Here is a 22164-nt window from a genome sequence, read left to right as displayed (position 1 = left end):
CACTTGGACTTCCGTAAACAGTGGCGTATGCAGGTGACTGCAGCGACCCCTGCAGGAAGAGATCGGCACAGACAGATAGCCACGAAGCACACAGTAGTCTGATCTGGACCACGGTATCAGCGCTTCTGCTCGGTTACCTGTCCACACACACCACCTATTGGCCCGGAAAGAGGCTGCAGGAGGCTGTCTAGAAATGTCTTTGCAGTGCTTACAAAAACAAGAAAAAAAACGATTATTGACAATATCAACAATTTTATTATTTTAAGAAATACGTTTAACTGACTAATTAAGGTTCAATTTAACTGAATATAACCTAAAATGTTTAACTTAATTGTGCATTAATTCAGCAATTAAATAGACAAGCATTTGTGAGTAGTTTGTCTTGACATCAATGTAGTCACTGCATTTACTTAAATAAAGAAGCTATCGGTTCATGAATGGCACTTTTTAAACATAAATGTGCCTCCCAGTTAATTGTTATCACAAGATATAATGCATGAAAATGAATCGTGAGCATTATTCACCGTGTCTATTGTTTGTAAGATAAATAAAAAGAAAAATAAAGAAAAATATATCTACAGTCTACAGTCACCCAGAACTGCTTGTAAGTTTCCACTTAAAGCTGCACCAAGTTTCTGATTTTCTTTTCATCCAGGTTCAGATTTTTTTATTTCCAAAATAAATATGTAAATTTTGGTCTTTGTTCTGCATCTCACATGGATCCCTTCACCGGCTGCTTTCAGTGCTGCCTTGCTAAGGAATGCAATTTTGTCTTTGGGGAGGTGGAGTGCAAAGTTTCACACCTTAGACTCATTTAACTGCCAAGAAAAGAGTGGAAAAACAACCCCAATATTATCAGAAGCACAGTAACAATCCTTTTACAATTGGAGTGGAATTATTACTTTCGAACATATTGGTTCTGTTAAACCAATCATTAACCAGATTAATTCAGTGTTTTCTGTATCAAAACAGCTTTAGAACACATTTACCTGGTGTTACACCAAGTAATTGACACCAAATAGCTTGGTGCTGCACTCCAGCCTGTACCTCACCTTTTCCAGTAACTCACACTTCTGACACTAAATGTCAAATTGTGACATTTTACTTCAGGACCACATGCCGAATCCTGTCAAAACACTAGAAGAGAATACCCCAAGCAATTCACTAATATTTCTGAGGATTTTCACCACTTTGAAGAAACGACAGAGGAAGTTTTTGTGTTAGTCATACCATCTCCTCAGGGTCACTGCCTATAAATACTTTCTTGTATAAGAGATTCTGATGTTTTGTTTTTGAGTTTGTTAAATGCCTGTCATTCTTTATACTGATGTAAGACAATGTCTTCTACTTTGAAGAGCCAAGGGCTAAAACTAAATTCATAAACCTCTACATTTTTATATGTGTACTATAAGACAGAAAATGATAAGAAACTACAACCGGGAGTGCATATGCATCTGCCTGGAATACCTGGTATGATGGCTGATACTGACTAACACTCCGGCGTTGTACATATATGCATCGATTTCTCATGCTGATGATGTGTAGCGGCATATGACATCTACAGTCATGGTAAAGAGAAAGTGCGCCCTTTTTCACTTCTAGGTTCACATACCAGGAGATTTAAAAATAAAATATCGTCCGACCTCTCCAGCCTTAAAATTAGCTAAATACCACCTGACATGAACAAAACATGATATATCACATGGTGTCATTAATATTTATTGATGAAAAACTAAGCCAAAAATGCAGAAACACAGTCTACATGAAAATTTAAGCACACCTTAATGGCTTTCAGAGGAATTAAGAGGTCATGTCAATCAAAGGCATTTGATTATGTGATCATCGGAGCATTCAGGTGTGTGCTACCATAATTCCACAGAGGGAAAACATCAAAAATTATCCCAGGCAACCAACTGTCGGTGCCCACCAGTCTGAGAAGGGTTATGAGGCCACTTCCAAATAGTCCATCATTCTATAGTGAGAAAGATTATTCACAAGTAGTAAATATAAAACAATAAAAGGATCATGACAATACAATCTACAAAAAAATACTGAACAAACAAATGAAGAGGGTGTGCTGAGAAGGTGGAAGGAGTACACTGAGGGGATGATTAATGAAGAAAATGAGGGGGAGGATAGAGGACTGTTTGTGAATCAGGAAGTGAAGAGGCTCAGTAAGGTAGGAGAGGGCAACTATGAGGTGGGAAAAGAGTGCAAAGGTAGTGCGTCCAGATGACAAACTTGTAGAAGTATGAATATGTCCTGAAGAGAGGGCAGTGGAGTTTTGACTAGATAGTTTAACACAGTGATGAAGAGTGAGCAGATGTCTGGGGAAAGGATAAGCAATTTTCAAAAAGAAGGGTGATGTGCAGTGCTGAGATAAAGCTGATGAGTCACACCATTATGATATGGGAAAGAATTGTTAAATCTGGGTTTAGAAGAGGGGCAACGATCAGTTAGGAGCATAAGTATATGAGGGTGGCACTGCATGAGAGGAGTGAGACATTGGTGAGGTGTGTGGTAGGAGTGATAGATGGGTTCATGGTTTAGTGAAGGAAGGCGAGCTAAATGACTTCCAAAGCAACACACAGTGCACAAGAGAGGTGAAGAAGAGAGTGCAGGCAAGGTGGAGCGGGCATAGACAGGTGTCAGGGGTGATGTTTAGAAACAGAAGTAGTGTCATATGTGTCATATGTAAATAATAATAATACAGAAATACAGTTTATACTGAGACTCACTTCACACAGCAGTCAGAGACATTCTAATATGACAAATAGCATAAAGTTATAAAAATGTAATAAGGCAAAAATAAATAAAATGAGTAAATAAGGGCAGGGATAGCTCAGTAGGTAGAGTGGTGGCCCCATGACTGGAATGTCGGGGTTTCGAATCCACTGAACGGCTACCCTGAGGCACACCTGAGCAAGGTACCGTCCCCACACTCTGCTCCCCAGGCGCCCAATGGCTGCCCACTGAGTGAATGGGCTAAATGCAGAGAGGAATTTCCCCACAGGGATCAATAAAGTATACATTATTATTATTATTATTATAAAAATGTCCAAGAAATTCACAGAGAAAGTACAAGTAATAAATCTGCAAACAGTGAAATGAGTCAGAGACCTGAGGCTTTTTGTTTATTCTTGTGCAAGTTTGCAAAGAGATCTGTACTGATTAGTGTGATAGCAGACAATAATAAATACAACATAATAATACAGTTGCATTCTATAGCTGTGATGAGGTAAGAGAGGGACTGTGTAAATTGTTTTATTCAGGAGTCTAATGGCCTGTGGGCGGAAGCTGTTTGAGTCTTTTAGGCCTCGATGTCAGACTCCTGTAGCGCTTGCCCGAGGGCAGAGGTATGAACAGGTGATGTTGTGGGTGTTTACTGACCTTCATGATGTTTTTTAAGTACGATTAAGTACACTTTAAATTGTCAAAACATAAAATTCAGCATTTATTTTTTACCTATAGCGTAGACGTCCTGGTTGGGTTGTGTGATTTGAATGTAAAATTCTACATAAATGTTCATAACTGGAAATGAGGCATCACATACACAATTGCTAAAATGTAAAACATTTATTTGTAATCAAGGCCAACACAAATTCACTGAAGATGTCCCACAAAATATACACATGTAGTAGAAATATATGTTCCAAATGAAGGTATTTGTATTCATTCATTTAAAAAAAAGTGTTTTAGGGTATAAAATCTTATAACAAAAAGTGTTCATGCTCCAAAATCAGTGATCATATATTCATTTCAACATGTAAAGAAAAAGAAACACAGGCTGAAGTTCATTGCGATACAGCAGAAAGAGATAACAAGCTTCTTCTTCTTCTTCTTTTTTGGAATGAATCTCCTGCATTGGAACTCACTTCTGATATAATCTAAGTGGATCAACTGTCCCTTTGCTTTGGGTACCTTTTAACTTTATTTCATACATTCCCAGAATTAGACATAAGGCACATTAAAACAAGACTAAATTAAATCCATGTCAAGAATCTGAACATTTAACATAAACATTTAATATAAAACATCAATACAAATCTGCAGTGCCCAAAGCAGACCAAAATTATACAGAGAAGCCTTTAAAATGGTACAAACAGTGTTAAGATAAAAATAAACAAACAGAGTTTAAGTGGGTTGATCTGTAGAAATGTAACCAGTCTTTGTATCCTGAAGCATTGGTTACTAAAACACCTTGTGTAGTAATGTTTTTTGTGACTTTTTTTTTTTACCAATCCTGAGAGAACACCTCAACTGTTGGTGGATAAACAATGTGGTTCTCCTCTGTATACATTAAGCAGATTAATTTAAGCCCAGAGGGGTTTGTGAGCTGTGCGATCATGTGACACTTTCCTGCACTCAGTCTGCAGCAGACGGCTGTTAAATTTAATGAAGCAGCCAGAATGAGATTCACTGAACATTAGAGATGTCCACAACAGAAGAAAATGCTTCCTTAGAAAGCAGACAGTCAAATGTAAATTCTTTGCCACTGTGTAACAACAGTGTTTACATTGTCACGTTACTCTGCCACAGGCAAATGAGATGTCAACCCACTTTCAAATAACGGAAGTAAATCTTTGCGTAATGTTGCTGTTGCCATCATATGGTACAGTACTGTGCAAAAGTCTTGAGTCACCCCATCGTTTCTTTATACTGTTGATTTTTTTAGCGGTTGATCTCCAGGCTTTCTGAAGATGGTTTGCTTTTTCATTCATTCATCCCAATTCTTAGACCTGACTATTTTTGAAGGAATGTTTTTTTTTAATATATGACCTGTTTAACACTGACCTGTGAATTATTTGCAAAAACCTAAGTTGCCCAACTCCAGGTATTAACCGGTGTTGTGTCTACACACAACAGACAACTTAGCGAAAAATTCACTTTGAATTGTATCTTTAGGCACTTTACTAGCTGCCTGTTGCAAAAACAGTATTGTCATAGAAAGAGTATTTTTGCACCAACAAGGTGATTCCTAAAAACCTATTACGTGGAAACCTAGCATAGCTTAGAAGGGTGTGCAATTTGTACTTAAAAAATTTGAGGAAACAGAACAAGTGGCCAAAAAAGAAGGAGCATGGTATGGGTCTGCATTTCAACCATCGGTACTGGGAATCTTGTCAAAAATGATGGAATTATGAAAGCAAAAAAGTACTATCAAATTTTCACCCACCATGTAATACAATCTTGAACATGTCTGATTAGTAGTAATCCCAAACACACTGTCAATACAGTAAAAATGTACCTGGACAGAAAAACACACAGTGGAACACTAATAGTCAAGGATTGGCCTCCACATAGGCAACATTACTGAGGCAGTGTGGGATCATCTTAACAGAGAATGGAACAAAAGACAGCCAACAGCCAAAGAACATCTAAATGTCCTTCTGGAAGCCTGGAGAACTATTCCCAAAGGTTACTTTTTGCCTCACATGCTCTATTACCATGTATGGTTGCATGTTTCAGTAGATCACTGCACCCATTTCACATTTTGCTAGCAAAATATAAAGAAATGAAGGGCAGCTCAGGATATTTGCACAACACTGTGTACTGAAGACAACATGCAAAGAAGAAAGTTCCAGCAGCCAATAGCAGGTGAGCAGACTGTAAAAGTCTGCATACATGTCTGTTTTCACCAGCTTATCTTGTGAGGTAATACAGAGAGAACAGTGATGGGGCCAGTCACTGAGAGCCTCACAGTGACAACTGACCTCTAAATAGACTCCGATTCCAATCCTCAAACTTCTAGCAATGAGACTCCTTTTCACCAACAGGGACGTAGCCATCTCGAGAGGGAGGTGCTTTCTGATGGAGGCTTTCACCGTCTGCTGCAAAGATGGCATGGAGTGCCTCCTGCTCCTGCTTTGTCTTTGGTAACTCAGTGGAAGGAGTGCTTAGAAGAACAAAACGCTGTGAACAGAAAATTGATTAAAAAACAAAGCATGTCAGTGATATGATGTCTGACAAACTGATTGTTCTTCAATTTCTAATAAACCTTTTTTTAACTTAAAGACATTCATTATGATTTTGAAACTTGAACTCTGTGTGTCTTGTTTCTCTCCCTCTCTCTCTGTGCCATCATTTCATTTCACCCAGTTATTTGGATTTTCCGTATTACCACCTCTTTGGATTCATCTTGTTGCCTGCTGGAATGATCTCAGTGGGATTTGCAATGGATTCATTTCATCTCTGCCTTGCAGGACTAGTTGTCATTTATCTGTAAACTCATTAAAAGGTACTCTTGCTCATTTACCTGCTTGCTTGTGTCTGCATTTGGGACATGGTTTTGGGAAGGTGGGGGCATGGTAAGTTACGATGTTTTCCTGCTGAAAACCTGGAACAATATTCTTATTTGGTGAATACCTTAACCAACAGAAGATAGAAGTTCCCTTTATTCACTTAAGATAACGGTGTATATAAATAAATATATTCAAATATTGTGATGAATTCTATGGCAGCTGCCAATTTCAGACAATAGAAATAGTGAACGGATGATCCAGAACTTTTTCAAAGTAAAGCAAAAAGGAAATGCTCTTGAGATATGTATACATACTTCTGTAACAAAGAAGCAAACAAATTGAACTATTGTTCATTCAAAAATACTGAATTATGACGAATCTGACTGGTTTTGTTTCTGTGGTTCAATCTTTAAGGTGCCAGTTTTTTCATATGCACAGAAAAATCCAAACAGTTTCGGACTTACTTCTCTCAGTGTTCCTGGGGTATTGTACAGTTTGAATGCCATACAAAGGGGTATGCAAAGCATGGAGGACAGAGCCAGGATCCAGCCGATCCCATCCGCCCACAACGGGTACACATAATCATTGTTGTACTTCAAAGGTGAGTACTTGATTAAGGCAAAGGCAAAGGTTCCCTGTGTGAAGTATGATAACACTGATAAATAACTGACATTTAATACACCAGTGAATACTTTGACTGTATAATTTTGGTATCATCTTAAGATATTAGCCCAGTTTTATTGACATGTATTTCTAATTTTGACCAGCAGAGGTTGCTCTACTTTCAGAAGAGAACTGTTAATAAAGCAAAACTCACAAAGCATGTTGCAGGAGTGAAGAAAAGCCAGCAGTATTTAATGGCAGGGCCGGGGCGATAGCCAATCATATCCTCAATGTTATCATAGAAGCGATCTGCCCCTGTGGTCAGAGGAAAGTTGGATCAGTGTCAAGATTCCCCCTGACCAGTAGAGAGCTTAAAAACCCCAGCGCACTATTATTTTAATAAAACAAGTTGCAGTTATTTTCAACTAGTAATGATCATTTCTTTAATTCCTTTGAACTCAAACCATCAATCTACACCTTTCATTTTATGGATGGTCTCTATTAGCAAATTAAGCACTGAGCATTTTTAAGTTCCGACAGTCTTAAATAACAAACTCACCATAAACCCAACCGATGCAAACTGTCTGAAAAATGGCTACGAAGAGCAGGCACATCCCACTGGCTGCATAGTAGTCAAAGAGTTGGAAGACATACATGCCTCCCTGTGGGTACAGACAGACAGACAGACAGACATGAGTTCACAAGTGTAAGATAAAACAAATGAAACACAACCTGCATGACGCAAAATATTGCTTTCAGGTCATTTATCCATTATGTGCTTGGATTTTACTAAAGTGGAAACAATTTGCCAACAACAAAAGTTATTCACAGTTGGCTGTGTCACAGCATGATTTGTGCCAAGTGACTGGATATGAAGGAATTTTAATAGGTTGCTAAAGAGAAGCTACAGTAGGTGAACTCAGGCACTTTAAATGAGTTTGGCAGACTGCTTGGCGACAGTCTGACTTAGGAAAAAATCATAAAAAAAAAACCCCAAACAAAATGCCCCAGTAAGTACTTCACTTAAATTCACAAGACCATGGATTGGTAGCATTTATGCTCAGTATCACTTTGAAATTATGTATGTATTAAAACTGAAAGAATTGCACAAACTAACCTCTGTCAGCATGATGAGGCCCAGGAAGAAGGATACTATTGCTACTGCCAGGATGAAGAGTTCCCTGCGGTTTTTACGGCGGAAGACGGAAGGATACATATCCACCACGGCTGTGACCAGGCTCTCCACACATACAAACTAATCAGGAAAAAAGCCAAAGTTATGAGATGTGCGTACTTTTTGATGTTGTGTACTGCATTTGTGTATGCATGTGCACAGACCAGCTGTTAATAAAAAGGTACTGAGCAACTGAGGAAAAATAGCAGAGCTGTACAAAGGCTACTAGTTGGGATTGTGTTCATATGACTATTATTTGAATTTTCTTTTTGTATGTGTTCTTGTGTGGGTTATTTTGCTACATGCTGGCCTCACCTGGCTGTCCAGTCCTAGAAATACAATCATAATGAAGAAGAAGCAGGCCCACAGAGGGGAAAAAGGCATCATGGTCACAGCTCGAGGATAGGCAATGAAGGCTAAACCTGGACCTGTCGTACACAGAAATCCCACTGAAGTTAGAATTTGTGTTTTTCTTTTCAATCAAGCACATATTTTGATATAATACTGACATGTTCAGTTCAACTGTCTGCGCTTTAGAAAATTGTATTCTGCCATGCATTGATTCACACCCAATAAACATCCTGCAGTACTGATCAATACACCGTATCTTTATATATACATCTATATGGATACATGAAAGCTCTGTGTGTTCCTCAAACTCGGGCCCTCTACAAACCGCCTGGGAGTTGGAGGTTCTGCACAGTATCTAAGCTTTTCCTAGGACTTTGCTCTTCTGGACGGAGACCCTTTGATGTTGTGCCTGTTGATTACCACTACATCTGGTTGGTTGCCAGCAGCTGGAACTCAAAGACTGCAACACAGGACCTTTTCTCCTTGGTAGTGTCTCCTATCGGGACTTGGGGACATCTAGTCTATATTGTGCACAGATGTCCCTGTACACTATCCCAGCTGGGATATACTGCATCAACTTGCATCTTACATCCTGCTATTATATGTTGGATAGTCTTCACGACACCTTTGTACGGTCTGCAACTTGGGTCCTGTTGTCTATGGTGGACTCCTGCCTCTATGGATCTGATGGTATCTGTCAGAGGTACAGGCCAAGTTGGGGCTTGGTGGTCCATGACGGTTCCTCTTCTTGTTCCAATCACTGTCTGTCTTCAGCTGCCTCAGATCTCAACAGGGGCTGGGGGTGGGGCACTTATCTTCATCCTGCACTGTGACTCTGACACTCACTAATCCTCACCCCTTCCTCTATTCATTGTTCATAGTGCCTCAGGATTTTGGAGACCTCAGTGTATTGTGAGCAGTTTTTGTGTCTTGACATCAGAGGCATTTATCTCCTTATGTGGCTAGCTTATTATTCCAGAATTGAAATGAATTATGTCAATAGTGCTCAATACACCTCCCACTGTGCTATAGGCTCTGGATCTTCACCTTCAATAGTAGCTGTCTTCAACTGCTACAAACGCTATTGCACTCCCATGTATTGCATATGACCTCTCAGTTGGATTAGTAGCTTTACATCAATTCCACATTGTAAGTCCTTGTCCATATTAGCTTTGTTCCACTACCCACATCAGTATTTACTGGTTTCTCAACCCCTGGCATGGACCTTGATGTACAAACCTATCTTATCTATCTATCTATCTATCTATCTATCTATCTATCTATCTATCTACCTACCTACCTACCTACCTACCTACACAATATAAGAACTACAAACCAGATTCAGCCACTTCTGAGATGGGCACATTTTGCTCGTTGGACATGAAGCCCAGGATGGAGAAGATGGCAAAGCCCGCAACAAAACTGGTACCACTGTTAAGGAAACAGAGGGCCACACAATCCCTGCAAACAGCACAACAAGAATATAGTCACTGAAAATAAATTGTTGAAAATATTACTGACATTACATGGAACAGAATTACTTGATATGCTCACATATATATATATGAGTGTAAAGCGTCTTTTGTCACTGGACAAAAGACGGAGAGAGAGAGAGAGAGAGAGAGTCATTACCTGTAGCAGTTGTTGTTATATTTGTTGTAGCTTCCTAGGGCAGTGAGGCAGCCAAGACAGATGGCGAATGAGAAAAAGATCTGAGTTCCAGCATCCATCCATACCTTTGAACAGAAATGAAACCAGATGAGGAAAGAAATACATTTTTAAAGACTCTTTAAAAAAAAAAAGGATAAACTCAGACAGAAAAAGAAAAAACGAATGTTTATCAGCTTTCTACGGTGTTGTGAAAAATATTTTCCCCTTCATCATTTCTTTCTTGTTTTTGATTTTAATATTTGTCATATTTTCATGTTTCAGACGATCAAATACAGTTTAATATTACAAAGCGCAGTTTTCAAATGATGATTTAATTTATTAACGAAAAAACCCAATCTAACCAAACCTACCCTGTATGAAAAAAATGGGATGACCTTAAGAGAATATATTTCCAACAGAATAATCAGATGTCCTTGACAACCAAAGAAAATACAGACAAGTTTACACATTATTTTGGTTTGCATATTTCTGTGTTCCTGAAAGGCTCAGTCCAGTTTGAATGTTTGGAAACAGACTTCAATCCATAACATTAAGCAAGAACTACATTCGCTGTTATTTTGTTTCTTTCTTCTGCTTCGAATTAAAAGAAACCTTTAACATCCACCCATAAAATTCTCTTTGCCCTCTTATCCAGTTTGCAGGAGCAGTTGACACTGGACAAAAGGCCAGATACAGCCCCACCGGATCACTGTGTGATCAGGGTAAGATAAGATTGTTTTGCACAACGGCAGCACCACACCCAAAAATGCAAATAGTGAACTCAGTCTTCGAAACCTCCCATGTCCCTTTTAATTTTTGAAAAAAGTCTAGAAAAGTACTGCTACTATCTCTGAAATCTCTTCTCACCCCACAACCCTGACATGAGCTTCCTAGTAAAGCCATTTCCACATCTAAGGCACAAAGCAGAGCACTCTTGGAACACTCACTCACACTTCAACATGTAAATGAGATTTCTCTTTCTAATTGCTTTTCTGGTAAAATGCTCCCACTGCACTGAGGCATTTTTCAAGGTAGCTGGCAGCCGGGACTGAAGATCTGACTGACAGTAACTCTGGACACATCATTACAACCAAAGGCATATATTTTGAACTCTTAAAAGCTTTACACTCAGCCTTGTCTAGGACTGCATACACGTGGCTTGTGTTCATTCTCTAAAGGACAATGAAGAAGGGTTGGGGCGAGTGTTTGGAATTCAAACAAAAGCAAGCACAAAGGAAACTGCAAGTGTCCTTGTTACCACCCATATTCCCAACCCACTCTCATGTGATTGTTAAAACGGTTTAAAGCAACCAGTTGTTTAGTTAGTTTAAAGGCACAAAAATGAGACAGGATTCAGTCCCTCATCATAAACCAGGGGTGGGCAACTCCAGGCCTCGAGGGCTGGTGTCCCTGCAGGTTTTAGATGTGTCCTTGGACCAACACAGCTGATTTAAATGGCTAAATTAGCTCCTCAACTTGTCCTGAAGTTCTCCAGAGGCCTGGTAATGAACTAATCATGTGATTCAGGTGTGTTGACCCAAGGTGAGATATAGAAACCTGCAGGACACCGGCCCTCGAGGCCTGGAATTGCCCACCCCTGTCATAAACCTACAATAACTGGCTTTATCTTTTAGCTGTTCAATGATCCTCCAGCTAGTCCTTAAGTGTGTCAGTCTTCTGCGTGAAGCTAAAAAGGGAAACTTTTCTCAATTTGGTAATGTCTCAATGCCAAGAGAAACATATTTTCTATCTCTTTTTTTCAGACAGACAGGATGATGGGTGGAGTAACTGTGTTAGCTTTAGGTGGATGGATGAGTACATAAAGTCAAATTCTAAACATAGAATGCAAATTTGGCCATTCAGTAACAGCCTTCAAAGCTTTATTGTTTTAATTGTGTTGCTCGATACTGAGCTTGCTGGGATGTTCCTTTTTGCTTTTTTTGAGCAACCACCCCAATGTGGCTAGTGACTTTATGAGGCCATAAAAGTGAACAACACAAAGTAACAGTGCACTCAATTCAAAATCTTAAGTGCTGTATCCGGTGTTTGCTTTTGACAAATCTGAAAAGCTTTTCTTAAGAGCAAAAAGGCAAAGCAGTGAAAATCTATCTGAACCTGAAATCACATCTTTGCCTATGGGATGGATCAAACAGTCATGCTGACAATTTCTCGTAAACAGTGGTGACTTTCCAAGAAATTACAAATGTACAATACAACAAAAACGTTAAAGATGATTCAGTACATATGTTTAGAAATTTTTGGTGTTAAAAGCTGCCAGTCTCACAGTGAACCATTAAGTACATGATCAGGCCAACCGTCTACGAAAGGTCTGGGAGTTGAAGGTTCTGCACAATATCTTAGCTCTTCCTAGGACTCTCTGATGTTGAGCCTGGAATCTGTTGAAGCTGTTCTTCCAGTTTTGGGGTTACAACTCTTAATGTTCCTGTAACTACTGGAAATGCTTTGGCCTTATATTCCATATCTGTTCCAGTTGTTCCTTCAGGCTCTGGTACTTCTCTATTTTCTCGTGTTTCTTCTTCCTGATGTTGCTGTATGCTGTAATTGTCACGTCTATCACAACTATGTCTGTGAAGGTTCTCAGTCATCCAGGTCATCGTAGTCAAAGGAGCTTGCAAAGAAAAGCGTCTGGACTTCTTTAAGTTGCTTGAAGACGTTTCACCTCTCATCCGAGAAGCTTCTTCAGTTCTAAGGTCAAATGGTGGAGAGTCCCAGATATAAACCTAGTGGGAGTGACCCCCCACAGAGGGACAAAAGGACCCCCTGATGATCCTCTAATCGCCTGAGCCAAGGTGGGAAACTGGGCGTGGGTCCCAATCAGCCAGAGTTTCGGGTGTGTTCATTGTGAAACCTGGCCCCACCTTATCATGTGAATTCCTGAGGTCAGATGGCCCAGGATGTGAGTGGGCGTTAAGGCGTCTGGGAAAGCATCTCAAAACTGGATTATAGATGGCAGAGAGTTGGTGTCGTAAACCCCCGCCTCTGTTCAAAGATGGTCGCTCACAGTGGACATAGATGGCTTCTTTCACTCCTCTTTCAAACCATCTGTCCTCTCTGTCCAAAATGTGAACATTGGCATCCTCGAAAGAGCGTCCTTTATCCTTAAGATGCAGATGGACTGCTGAGTCTTGTCCTGTGGAGGTGGCTCTTCTGTGTTGTGCCATGCGCTTGTGAAGTGGCTGTTTGGTCTCTCCAATGTAGAGGTCTGAGCATTCCTCGCTGCACTGTACAGCATACACCACATTGTTAAGTTTGTGTTTTGGCGTTTTGTCTTTCGGGTGAACCAGTTTCTGTCTGAGCGTGTTGCTGGGTCTGAAATACACTGGGATGTCATGCTTGGAGAAAACTCTCCTGAGTTTCTCCTGTATTTCAGACCCAGCAACACGTTCAGACAGAAACTGGTTCACCCGAAAGACAAAACGCCAAAACACAAACTTAACAATGTGGTGTATGCTGTACAGTGCAGCGAGGAATGCTCAGACCTCTACATTGATCTGCATGCCTGGACATATGTTTTTCTGACAAGGTGAACCACTGTTCACCACCTCAGCACAAGTGTATTGTTTTTTTTTAACTTACTTGGGGGTCAGACAGTCGATTGATGTCGGGGTAAAGGTAGAAGTGGATTCCAATGGAGGCGCCTGGCAGTGTTACTCCTCTGATCAGGAGAACCAGGAGCATTACATACGGAAAAGTAGCTGTGAAGTAAACTACCTGGAAGGAAACAACATTTTCTTGTGATTCTAACATCTTTTATAACAATTCCTACCATTCTATTTTTTTGATTTCAATTAAACGTGTTATTTTCTCTCTTTTTTTCCAAAATGTGACTTCTTTAGTCTGCAAAAATTTCAAATATGAAAAAAAAGTAGAATATCTTTCGTAGCATTAAGCAGTGCAGATTTTCATTATATGAGTTTGGTTAAACGCAAATCTTTGTTTTTCATTTATTACAAACAACAAAAGACTGGCAGAAGATTGGTATTTAATGGTGCACATCAATAACACAGATGCTGTTCTAACTGTGAATGTTTAGCACGGGAGGGTTTATTATTATTATTTTTCTTTTTTTACCTTGCCTGTGGATTTCACTCCCTTCCATACACAGAAGTAACAGATTACCCATGCAAAGGCAAGACACAGAGCCAGATCCCAGTTCAGAGAACCAATGTGGTCAATACCTGAAGATATTCTCAGTACTCTGCGCCTAAATCGAAAACATACGCACAGGAGAAAAACTAATTATCATACCTAATGTACTGATACAAACCCTTAGGAACCAGAAGCTAAGAGTTAAAAAGCGGAGAGAAACAAAAATAAGACAACTTTGAACAAGTAGTTTGACCTAATTTAATCCAAACCTCTAGAATAAATTTTTTGTTTAGTAAATCTGTTGGTATGTAAGGTCATTTGAGGACATGGTCAAACAAAAGGACACTTACTCCCAGAACTCAATGACAGGAGAGGTGGTGTTCTCATGGTGATTGATGGAGGTATTCCCCTTCTGCAATGGCATACAGGAATCTTGAATGAAGGACAGACAAAAAGACATTCAATCCTGTGAAGAAATCCAAGCGTTCTCCAAGGTTTCCAAGTTACACACAGGCAAGACAAACAAGTGCCGACACTGAGACAGACAGAAACAGTTTTCCTGCAGCATTCACTCCCTTTATTCAAAAATATGGGAAAAAAATCACAAAAGGACGTTTTATCTGCATCCCTAAAAGTAGTCTTTAGAGACCTTTAGAGATGCTGACCTAGGTATCCTTGATTAAAGATTACACCAATAGTATGTGCAGCACCGGCAAAAATTTTCGGCACTTCACATGCTAAAATTCTTAAACATCGTAATTCAGTTGGCAGTGACTCCAAACATACAGATACAGATGCCAAAGAACTGTCAGTGACAAGAAGAAGAAAGAGTCTGCCCCTTCCACTCCTCCTGTGGTTTACATGGATATTAACTGTTCTGAAATGTTGCATATTGTGTATGACAGGTTGTCTACACTTGAATACAAAAAATTGTATGACAGAAAGGACCAATCACAGAAATTCCATGAGGTATTATAATTGGCTGGTTTCTATGATCTTAACCAACATAAAAATGATCAGCATCCCTTTTTCTCAGTTTATTGTATCACAATTGTGTTCATTTATATATGTATTTATCTATAGACAGCCTACAGAGAGGGCTTTTCAACCAATCCAAACTGCCCGACATGGATGACACTGTGTGTAGGTCACATTTGCTGCTTTTGTCTATTGAGAATAAAAAGATGCTCTTCCATTATTGTTCATAGTGACAGTGTAAGATACTTGAATATTGTATTTATGTATTGTGTTAGAATATGGTCATTAAAGAAATTTACCCTATGTGGACAGCAAAGTCATAAACACCAATAAGAATTTTCTTAAGTTTATATGATAAGCAGAGATACAAAATCTTTGTCTTACTTGTGTTCCAGCTATTGTTGCAGGATGCCCAGGGCAGATCCCAGGTGAAGGAGTGGAACAGAAAGAAGATGGCCCAGGCTAACACAATAATGTAGTAGATGTTCAGCAGAGCAACAATTACCTGGCTGCCATAACCCAGGCCTGAAACAGAAAACACGCTTTTGGTGATAAGCAATAAAATACCACTATTACCAATCCTTTGACTTGATTGGTCAGGCCAGTTAGGTCATTATTTTTCCGCAGTACCTGTCGCTGAACCAACATACAGTCAGGTAACTGTGCAAATGTATTGTTTAGTGTAGTTCCACAGAGGCGTACTTTAATATTGTCACATTCTTGTGACATGTACTAGTCGAAGCACAGCTGGAGATGTACTGAATCTGTTTTTATCACTTGTTAACAGCAGCCTGTAAACACTAAAGCTCCACTGAAGCTAATTGTGCTGTGTCTGATGTGATCCACCCAAAGTTGTCAGTTCAAGTAAGGAAAAAGTTTCAGTTACATGACTGTTTCCTTAACTCGACCCTGCACAACTTGCAATCCCCTATATCCATTTACTTTGTACTGTATCTTTTTTCAGTGTTGTTCTACATTTTTGTTAGGAATACTCTGTAGTTCACAAGCAGCTGCTGCAGACACATTTACATTTAACACGTGAATTAGACAAATGTATCCATGTATGGTACTGTTAACACCATAAAATATCCATAAAATGATTTCTTGGGAACACAAGTTGATTACCTTCAAACAAAGGGCAGATTTTCCTCCAGCAGGTAATGCCTCCCTCACTGGTGTACTGACCCAAAGCTGTCTCCAGGAAGAAGACAGGGATCCCACAAGCAAACAAGAAGATGAGGTATGGTATAAAAAAGGCACCTGTACACACACAGATTGAAGGAAAAGTTGACTAAGTTGTTTTCAACATGTCCTCGAGCAATGTGGTGCAGTTAGGACTGCTGCATCTTGAAGTTATTGTACACATACTGCAAGGTAAGGTTGCAAAAAAGTTTCTAGTAAAACATCCTGCTCCAAAGTTATTTTGCTAGAAGTTAAGCATGAATTGGCTCATTCTTCATATTTTTAAAGGATTTAACAAGCCTGGCCTACTTATTCACTATTTTATTGATTGTCTTGGAATTTCACACGTTAGCTCATGTATTTTTTTTCTTTCAACGCTAATGCATACGATAGTAATTATAAAAAATGATAATTAATCCAACTTTCAAGCAAAGCACTTGCAGTTTATCAGTTTAATTTGCATGCTAGGTGGACTACTCTTTCCAAAGGAAAGGAAATGATGCATAAAGTCTACTACATCTACTAATCTGAAGTGTCTTGTGGCTGTAATCTTGCCACCAGACCCTGATGCAGTGTATGACTATGTAAATGCAAAAATAAACTAAAGATATCTCAAGATAACGAGGTAACGAGCAAAAAACGTTCATTGGCGACACTCACCTCCTCCATTCTTATAACAAAGGTAAGGAAAACGCCAGACATTCCCAAGGCCAATAATTTCTCCTGCCACGGACAGAATAAACTCAACCTTGTTGCCCCATTGTCCCCTTTCTGTCATCTTCTCCTCTGTACTGGGTACAATGTCCAGTGGCCTGCTGTGCCCATTAGAAGCTTCCACCTTGGACGTGTTTTCCATATCGTTTGATTGACCTAAGAAATTGAACATAACATAGTGTCAGGATTTGTTTTAAAGGCAGAGAATAAAGCTTTCATTCAGAAGGCATTTATGGCTTGTCCAATTTCAGTAGAGCTTAAAGGTAGATTGCTGAAAAACGTCATGCATTATTTGTCCCAGTCACTCTCATTTCAATTCAACCATGACAGCAGTTCGTACAGACTGAACTTTTTTGTCTATAAAATTAACACGTTTGATTGCTTCATAAAAAGTGTTTCTATACATTTGTGATGATACGCAGCTGCAACAATTCTGACTGAGATTTGTTTCTGCATTTTTATCCGTGAAAATGTTTGCATTCAGGATAATGCACCAACAACCTCAACAGGAGATTAAGCAATTTCAGGACCTTGGGTAGTTCTTGGTGAACATTTATATGATGTGCCATCTATTATTGTATTTACAAAAGCCAAAATGTATGCCATCTTTTTTGTGCGTTGAATGAGGTCAGCAATTACTTGAGGTTATGTGACCACATTAGAAGTTGGTCAGGACCTCTGCCAAACCCTGTTTTGGGGCCAGCACTACTGAAAGAATTTCTCTCTATGGAGGAAACAGACAGCTCACTGACTGTGCTCACTCCTGTCAGGTTGCATTAACAGGCTTCTCACAGTCCGTCTGTTACCCCTTTTTCCTCTCTCTGGAACACATTATGGTCACTGCTGCAGTCCTGCAGCCTTCTGCAGGAAACACGCTCACACTAATCCGATTACAAAAATGCACCAATTCTTTTTTCACCCCAAACATCCACACAAACACAAGTTACATGTAGTGTGACCTAGTTTAACAGGAGTAGTTTCTCCATGTTTTCTATGTTTACTTCTGAAAACAGCACGGGGGATAGAAGGTTCATTTATCACAAAGCCTTGTGTGAAGCCATCTTCAGGAATTCGCTCCTGCTGATAAAGGGCAGAGGTGGAGCACAAAAGTGACTTTGTATGTGATGTGTACATAGGGATGGAGGTTAGAACCACTTTAGGAGCCAAAATCTCAGCGGCAGAGCCAAATTGTGGCCGAGGTAAAAAATAGAGCTCTTGTTTTCGGAAGCTACTTGGTGGGAATGAAGGCTCAGTTCAACAAAAGTGGAGTGGCCTTGCAGCCAGATCACAGTTTACCTCCCCTTTTCACAGTTTCTCTGTGGGCCAAGTGCCTCACTTCAAAAAGCATAATTTTAATAGGCTCTAAAAGATCGAACTTACAATAGCCTTTCCTTGCTGAAATAGTAGGTATTCACACACGTTCAATACAGGACATCAGAGAAGAGGCACACTGTGAGAAAATGTGCCAAAACTGGGAACAAGCTCATGGAGGCAAAAAGGACCTTCTTCCTAGGAAACGGAGCCAACATTTCCTCTTTCTGAAACATAATGGGCTGACTGAACCACTGAGTGACCGACAGACTGAGCTACTGAATGACTGGCCGACTGACTGAAGGTTAGGCTGACTTTGTGGTCCAGTACTGTATTGTAAATACATCAAAGTCGGTAAATAATTATTGTAAACTAAATTTTTAGTATTCAAAATGTTGCCTGATAAGTAGGGCTATATTATAAGATCTGGGTTTTGTGTCCTTATAATAGGATTCTGAACTGAGTCAAAAAATATTCACATATAGGTGAATTCACAGGGCTATTATTTTCAAATCCAAAATCTGACTGACTTAATTTTGAGTGGGTAACACTGTGAACATAAATACTGTAAATCTATAAGGAAATTAGCCTGTGGAAAGAAGTTAAAAAGTTTACTTGTAATGGTTGTGCACAACTTGATCATTGACGTGCAAATTGTCATGACCACTGATCAACAACCATTGATCAAAGACCATTGATCAGTGGCCTAGTTTAAGTCATTGTGCAAATGTACTGTTTATAAGGTTGTGAAAACCTGCAGTCAGCTGAGACTGAAGAAGTCACTTGGATGAGTGCCGAAGCGTTCCTCCCACTGAAAACACTACGTTCAGATGAACAGAATCAGCCTTTTGGATATTTGATCTTAAGTGGGCCCAAAGAGTGAAACTACACTTTCCACATTTAATCCCTGAGATTATGAAATAATAAAATTTTTACAATTTACAATTACAATTTTGGCAGCACATCTCAGTTTCTCTACATGATACATGTGTAAAATTACAGAAAAGGTTCCAGTAGCTCACTGACTGTCCCATATTCATAAAACGGACGTTTCTATAGTAGACAGTGAAATATAGCAATTTTTCTGTCATTTAATTGTTTATCTATTACTGAACTGAACATTGGTGCATAATGAATGGCTGTAGGGTAGGTCTTTATCAGCAGTGAAAACTGTAAAGTTTTTTTTTTTAAAGTTAAGTTTCCAATATTTATACGGTACCTTCTTTAATATTTTGTAAACCCATTCAGCAGGCCGGATTGCAGTCTTTGCCGATCGATTCTGACTATGTTTGACATCCCCTGCTCTAAGTTCAGTGGGACTGTAAACAGTAATGTATTAAAAAAATCTGTTATCACTCAGATAGGCTGGAAGAAAACTCAACAACTTGATCTATGGCAAAGTTATTTCACAATCAACGGGTTATTTTTCCTCCCTCTAAAGCTTAGTTAGGTTGTGTTTTACAAGACTAAAACGGTTGTGTTCAGTGATGTACTCAGAAAGGTGTAGTTTTGGTTCCAGCAGACATAACTTCCATCGATGTCCAACAATCAGACTAAGTTTACACAGTTGCGATTATCCTGTAATTAGGCAACAAGTTCTCGGGTTGATGAATAATCAATTCCGACACCACGTAAGAACACTGAATGTAACGTTTTCTGCTGCAAGCTACAAACTGAACGGTTATGTAACGACACTCATCTTTCACTTTTTCACTAAAGCATATCAGTTTCCACGCCTGCTTGGTTGGAATGGTAGAGGAGTCAACTGGATCCGCGCTCCCTGTCCAGTGCGCGCTCCCGACGCATTGGAAACAAATTCTGTCGGGGATAACTACCTTGGCACGACACCTGCCATAACCTGTTCTCGGAAGAGATCCATTACGAAATAACCGCACACTGCTGTTTGCTAACGGTCGGAGCCTCATTATGTGCAACTTGCTCTGAGTGCACGTGTTAGGAAGAGGAGCCCCGGTCATTATTTGACTGTGAGATGCCAAGAACCAACAGCACGGAGATTTCTCAAGGCTATTTTCCTCACACTTTGTTTTCATAATCACGTTTTAATACTGAACACCACACTGTCGGTCAGCTGTGTATATTTCCTGTCATCACTATATCAAATCCTCTCACGCCATCTACTCTAAAATTACACGTTGTAAGTTGCATTGCTTGTATGTGGACACTGGATTTATCGGCCATCAGTTAAATACTGCACGAGAAGTCGTCTCAGAGATAAATGAATAAGCTTAGCCTTTGAGCTAATCAATCAGTTTTTCTGACATTTTGTAATTTTTGATGTTACATCTAAGAAAAAAAATAATGCTTGATAGACACAATGCAATGAAAAGCACAGCTAGTTAATAAGAATTGCGTTTTAATCAAAAGCTCTTGCTTTAGATGAGAAGTGCATTTAATCAGGTTTTGCAGGCTTTCTTTTTAATGAACAGAACTAATAACTGCAGACAATGAAGGAAACGGCTTGCTGAAAAAATGTTAGTACGTTTTTTTGTTTTTGTCTTTTTACACAGCAGTACTTCATGGACAAATCGGGAACTAGTGCAGAGATCAGGTTAATAAACTAAGTGTCCCAAGAGCTTTCACTAAGCTTCTGTACCAAATAAGTTTGAAGCTTTCTGGAGCAATGACTTCACTTATTTTTTTCATCTGTGAACCCAGAACAATATAAAGTGTTTAATAATCAAAGCTACTCACCTTTCATAGTGTTAAAGTGTGACAGTTTCCAGGAGAGAGCAGATCATATGGAGCTCTGCTGCCGCTTCAGGCTTCACTATATAACACGCTTGTTATATAGTGAAGGGGGCGGAGAACTGAGAAATTGGAAACTTTGGTGAAGCTGAGTGATTTTCCCTCTGCTTTGCCCCATAAGCGCGCGCGCGCGCGCGCGCACACACACACACACACACACACACACACACACACACACACACACACACACACACACACACACATTCTCTGCCATCCATTTCTATTCAGACAGCCCCAGACTGAAATGCACACACACTGCACACTAGAGGTCTGTGCTGTCTTACCGTGGTGGGATAATTACGTAACCTTTTGACGCGCACATTCTCCCAGGGTCTGTTCTGAGAGCAACTAGTACGGTGGAGACACTGGTTGGACTATGTGGACCATCAGCACACATGTTCAGTCATGTTTGTTACTGGGGCTGGTATGCAGAAATGCATCATGCTTAGAATGTGCAACTTTGAATCATCTGCTCAAACGAATCGTTCTAGTTGTTTCTGCTGTCTCTCTTCAGTATTTTTCTACTCCTGGGAATTAAAATATCCATCCTGCTTCATGAAGTCCCGGCTCCAAAAACACCATTAATTCAGACCACGAAAAAGGAGGCTTTATTCCCTCAATCCTTCTTCACAGTCCCAGAAGCCCATTCAGATTTTTTTTTCCCACCACAGGGGTCCAGATCGGTCTAGTTCAAGGCATTTGTTATAAGGTCACAATGCAGAGGATCTGTGTGGCGGTGGAGACAGATTTAAGGACAGAGTTAAGATGTTCTTAACTCCACCCCCACCCCCACCAACCCACTAAACTCCATCTCCTTTGTTCCCCCACTGTTCCATCGTTTTAAAACGTATGCATTATCCATACAAATGAAGCCATCGGTGATTCCCTTTAGTTTCCTCTACTGTGACAAACTGAACACACAGGGCATCTGAAAAGTTGCAAATATGAGCATTGCATTGTAAGTAAAGTTTTTTCAAAGTTACATCAAAAAAGAAAAATACAGAGTATGTAAAGTAGTCAGACAAACAGAGGAAAACACAGAAGAGAAACTTAGAAGTTCAAAAACTCGTCTAAAAAAATAGT

General features: G+C 39.6%; 1 protein-coding gene across 3 annotated transcripts; it reads right to left on the bottom strand.

The window, feature by feature from the left end:
• Window positions 1–3567: 3567 nt before the first annotated feature.
• On the bottom strand, window positions 3568–21815 carry slc6a13 (solute carrier family 6 member 13). Of its 3 annotated transcripts, XM_085412745.1 has the most exons (16): window positions 21366–21815; window positions 21028–21143; window positions 16951–17160; window positions 16234–16368; window positions 15493–15633; window positions 14481–14562; window positions 14113–14245; window positions 13618–13752; window positions 10003–10106; window positions 9707–9831; window positions 8335–8447; window positions 7963–8100; window positions 7405–7507; window positions 7060–7160; window positions 6707–6877; window positions 3568–5913 (listed from the first exon to the last, which is right to left on the bottom strand). In XM_085412745.1, exons 2-16 carry the CDS (start codon window positions 21032–21034, stop codon window positions 5749–5751), a joined length of 1863 nt encoding a protein of 620 aa, XP_085268871.1. In that variant the 5' UTR covers window positions 21035–21143; window positions 21366–21815; the 3' UTR covers window positions 3568–5748. The 3 variants fall into 3 exon arrangements, with proteins under 3 accessions (XP_085268871.1, XP_085268872.1, XP_085268870.1); XM_085412746.1 differs by lacking the exon at window positions 21028–21143; XM_085412744.1 differs by lacking the exon at window positions 21366–21815 and having other exon boundaries at window positions 21028–21335.
• Between the last annotated feature and the right edge of the window lie 349 nt (window positions 21816–22164).

Source organism: Rhamphochromis longiceps, linkage group LG7, assembly GCF_057381845.1.
Source record: "Rhamphochromis longiceps isolate RC_006_pf linkage group LG7, R_longiceps_female_GT1.1, whole genome shotgun sequence".
Taxonomy (NCBI): domain Eukaryota; kingdom Metazoa; phylum Chordata; class Actinopteri; order Cichliformes; family Cichlidae; genus Rhamphochromis; species Rhamphochromis longiceps.
The sequence above is the reverse complement of the archived record's forward strand: the minus strand, read 5'-3'. Positions and strand labels throughout refer to the sequence as shown.

Coding starts and splice junctions, on each gene's coding strand:
- slc6a13 (XM_085412745.1), bottom strand. Junction 9,832..10,002: donor TATAACAACAACTGCTACAG/GTAATGACTCTC, acceptor TGCTGTTTGCAG/GGATTGTGTGGCCCTCTGTT. Junction 8,448..9,706: donor CTCAGAAGTGGCTGAATCTG/GTTTGTAGTTCT, acceptor TGTGTACGACAG/GTCCAGGTTTAGCCTTCATT.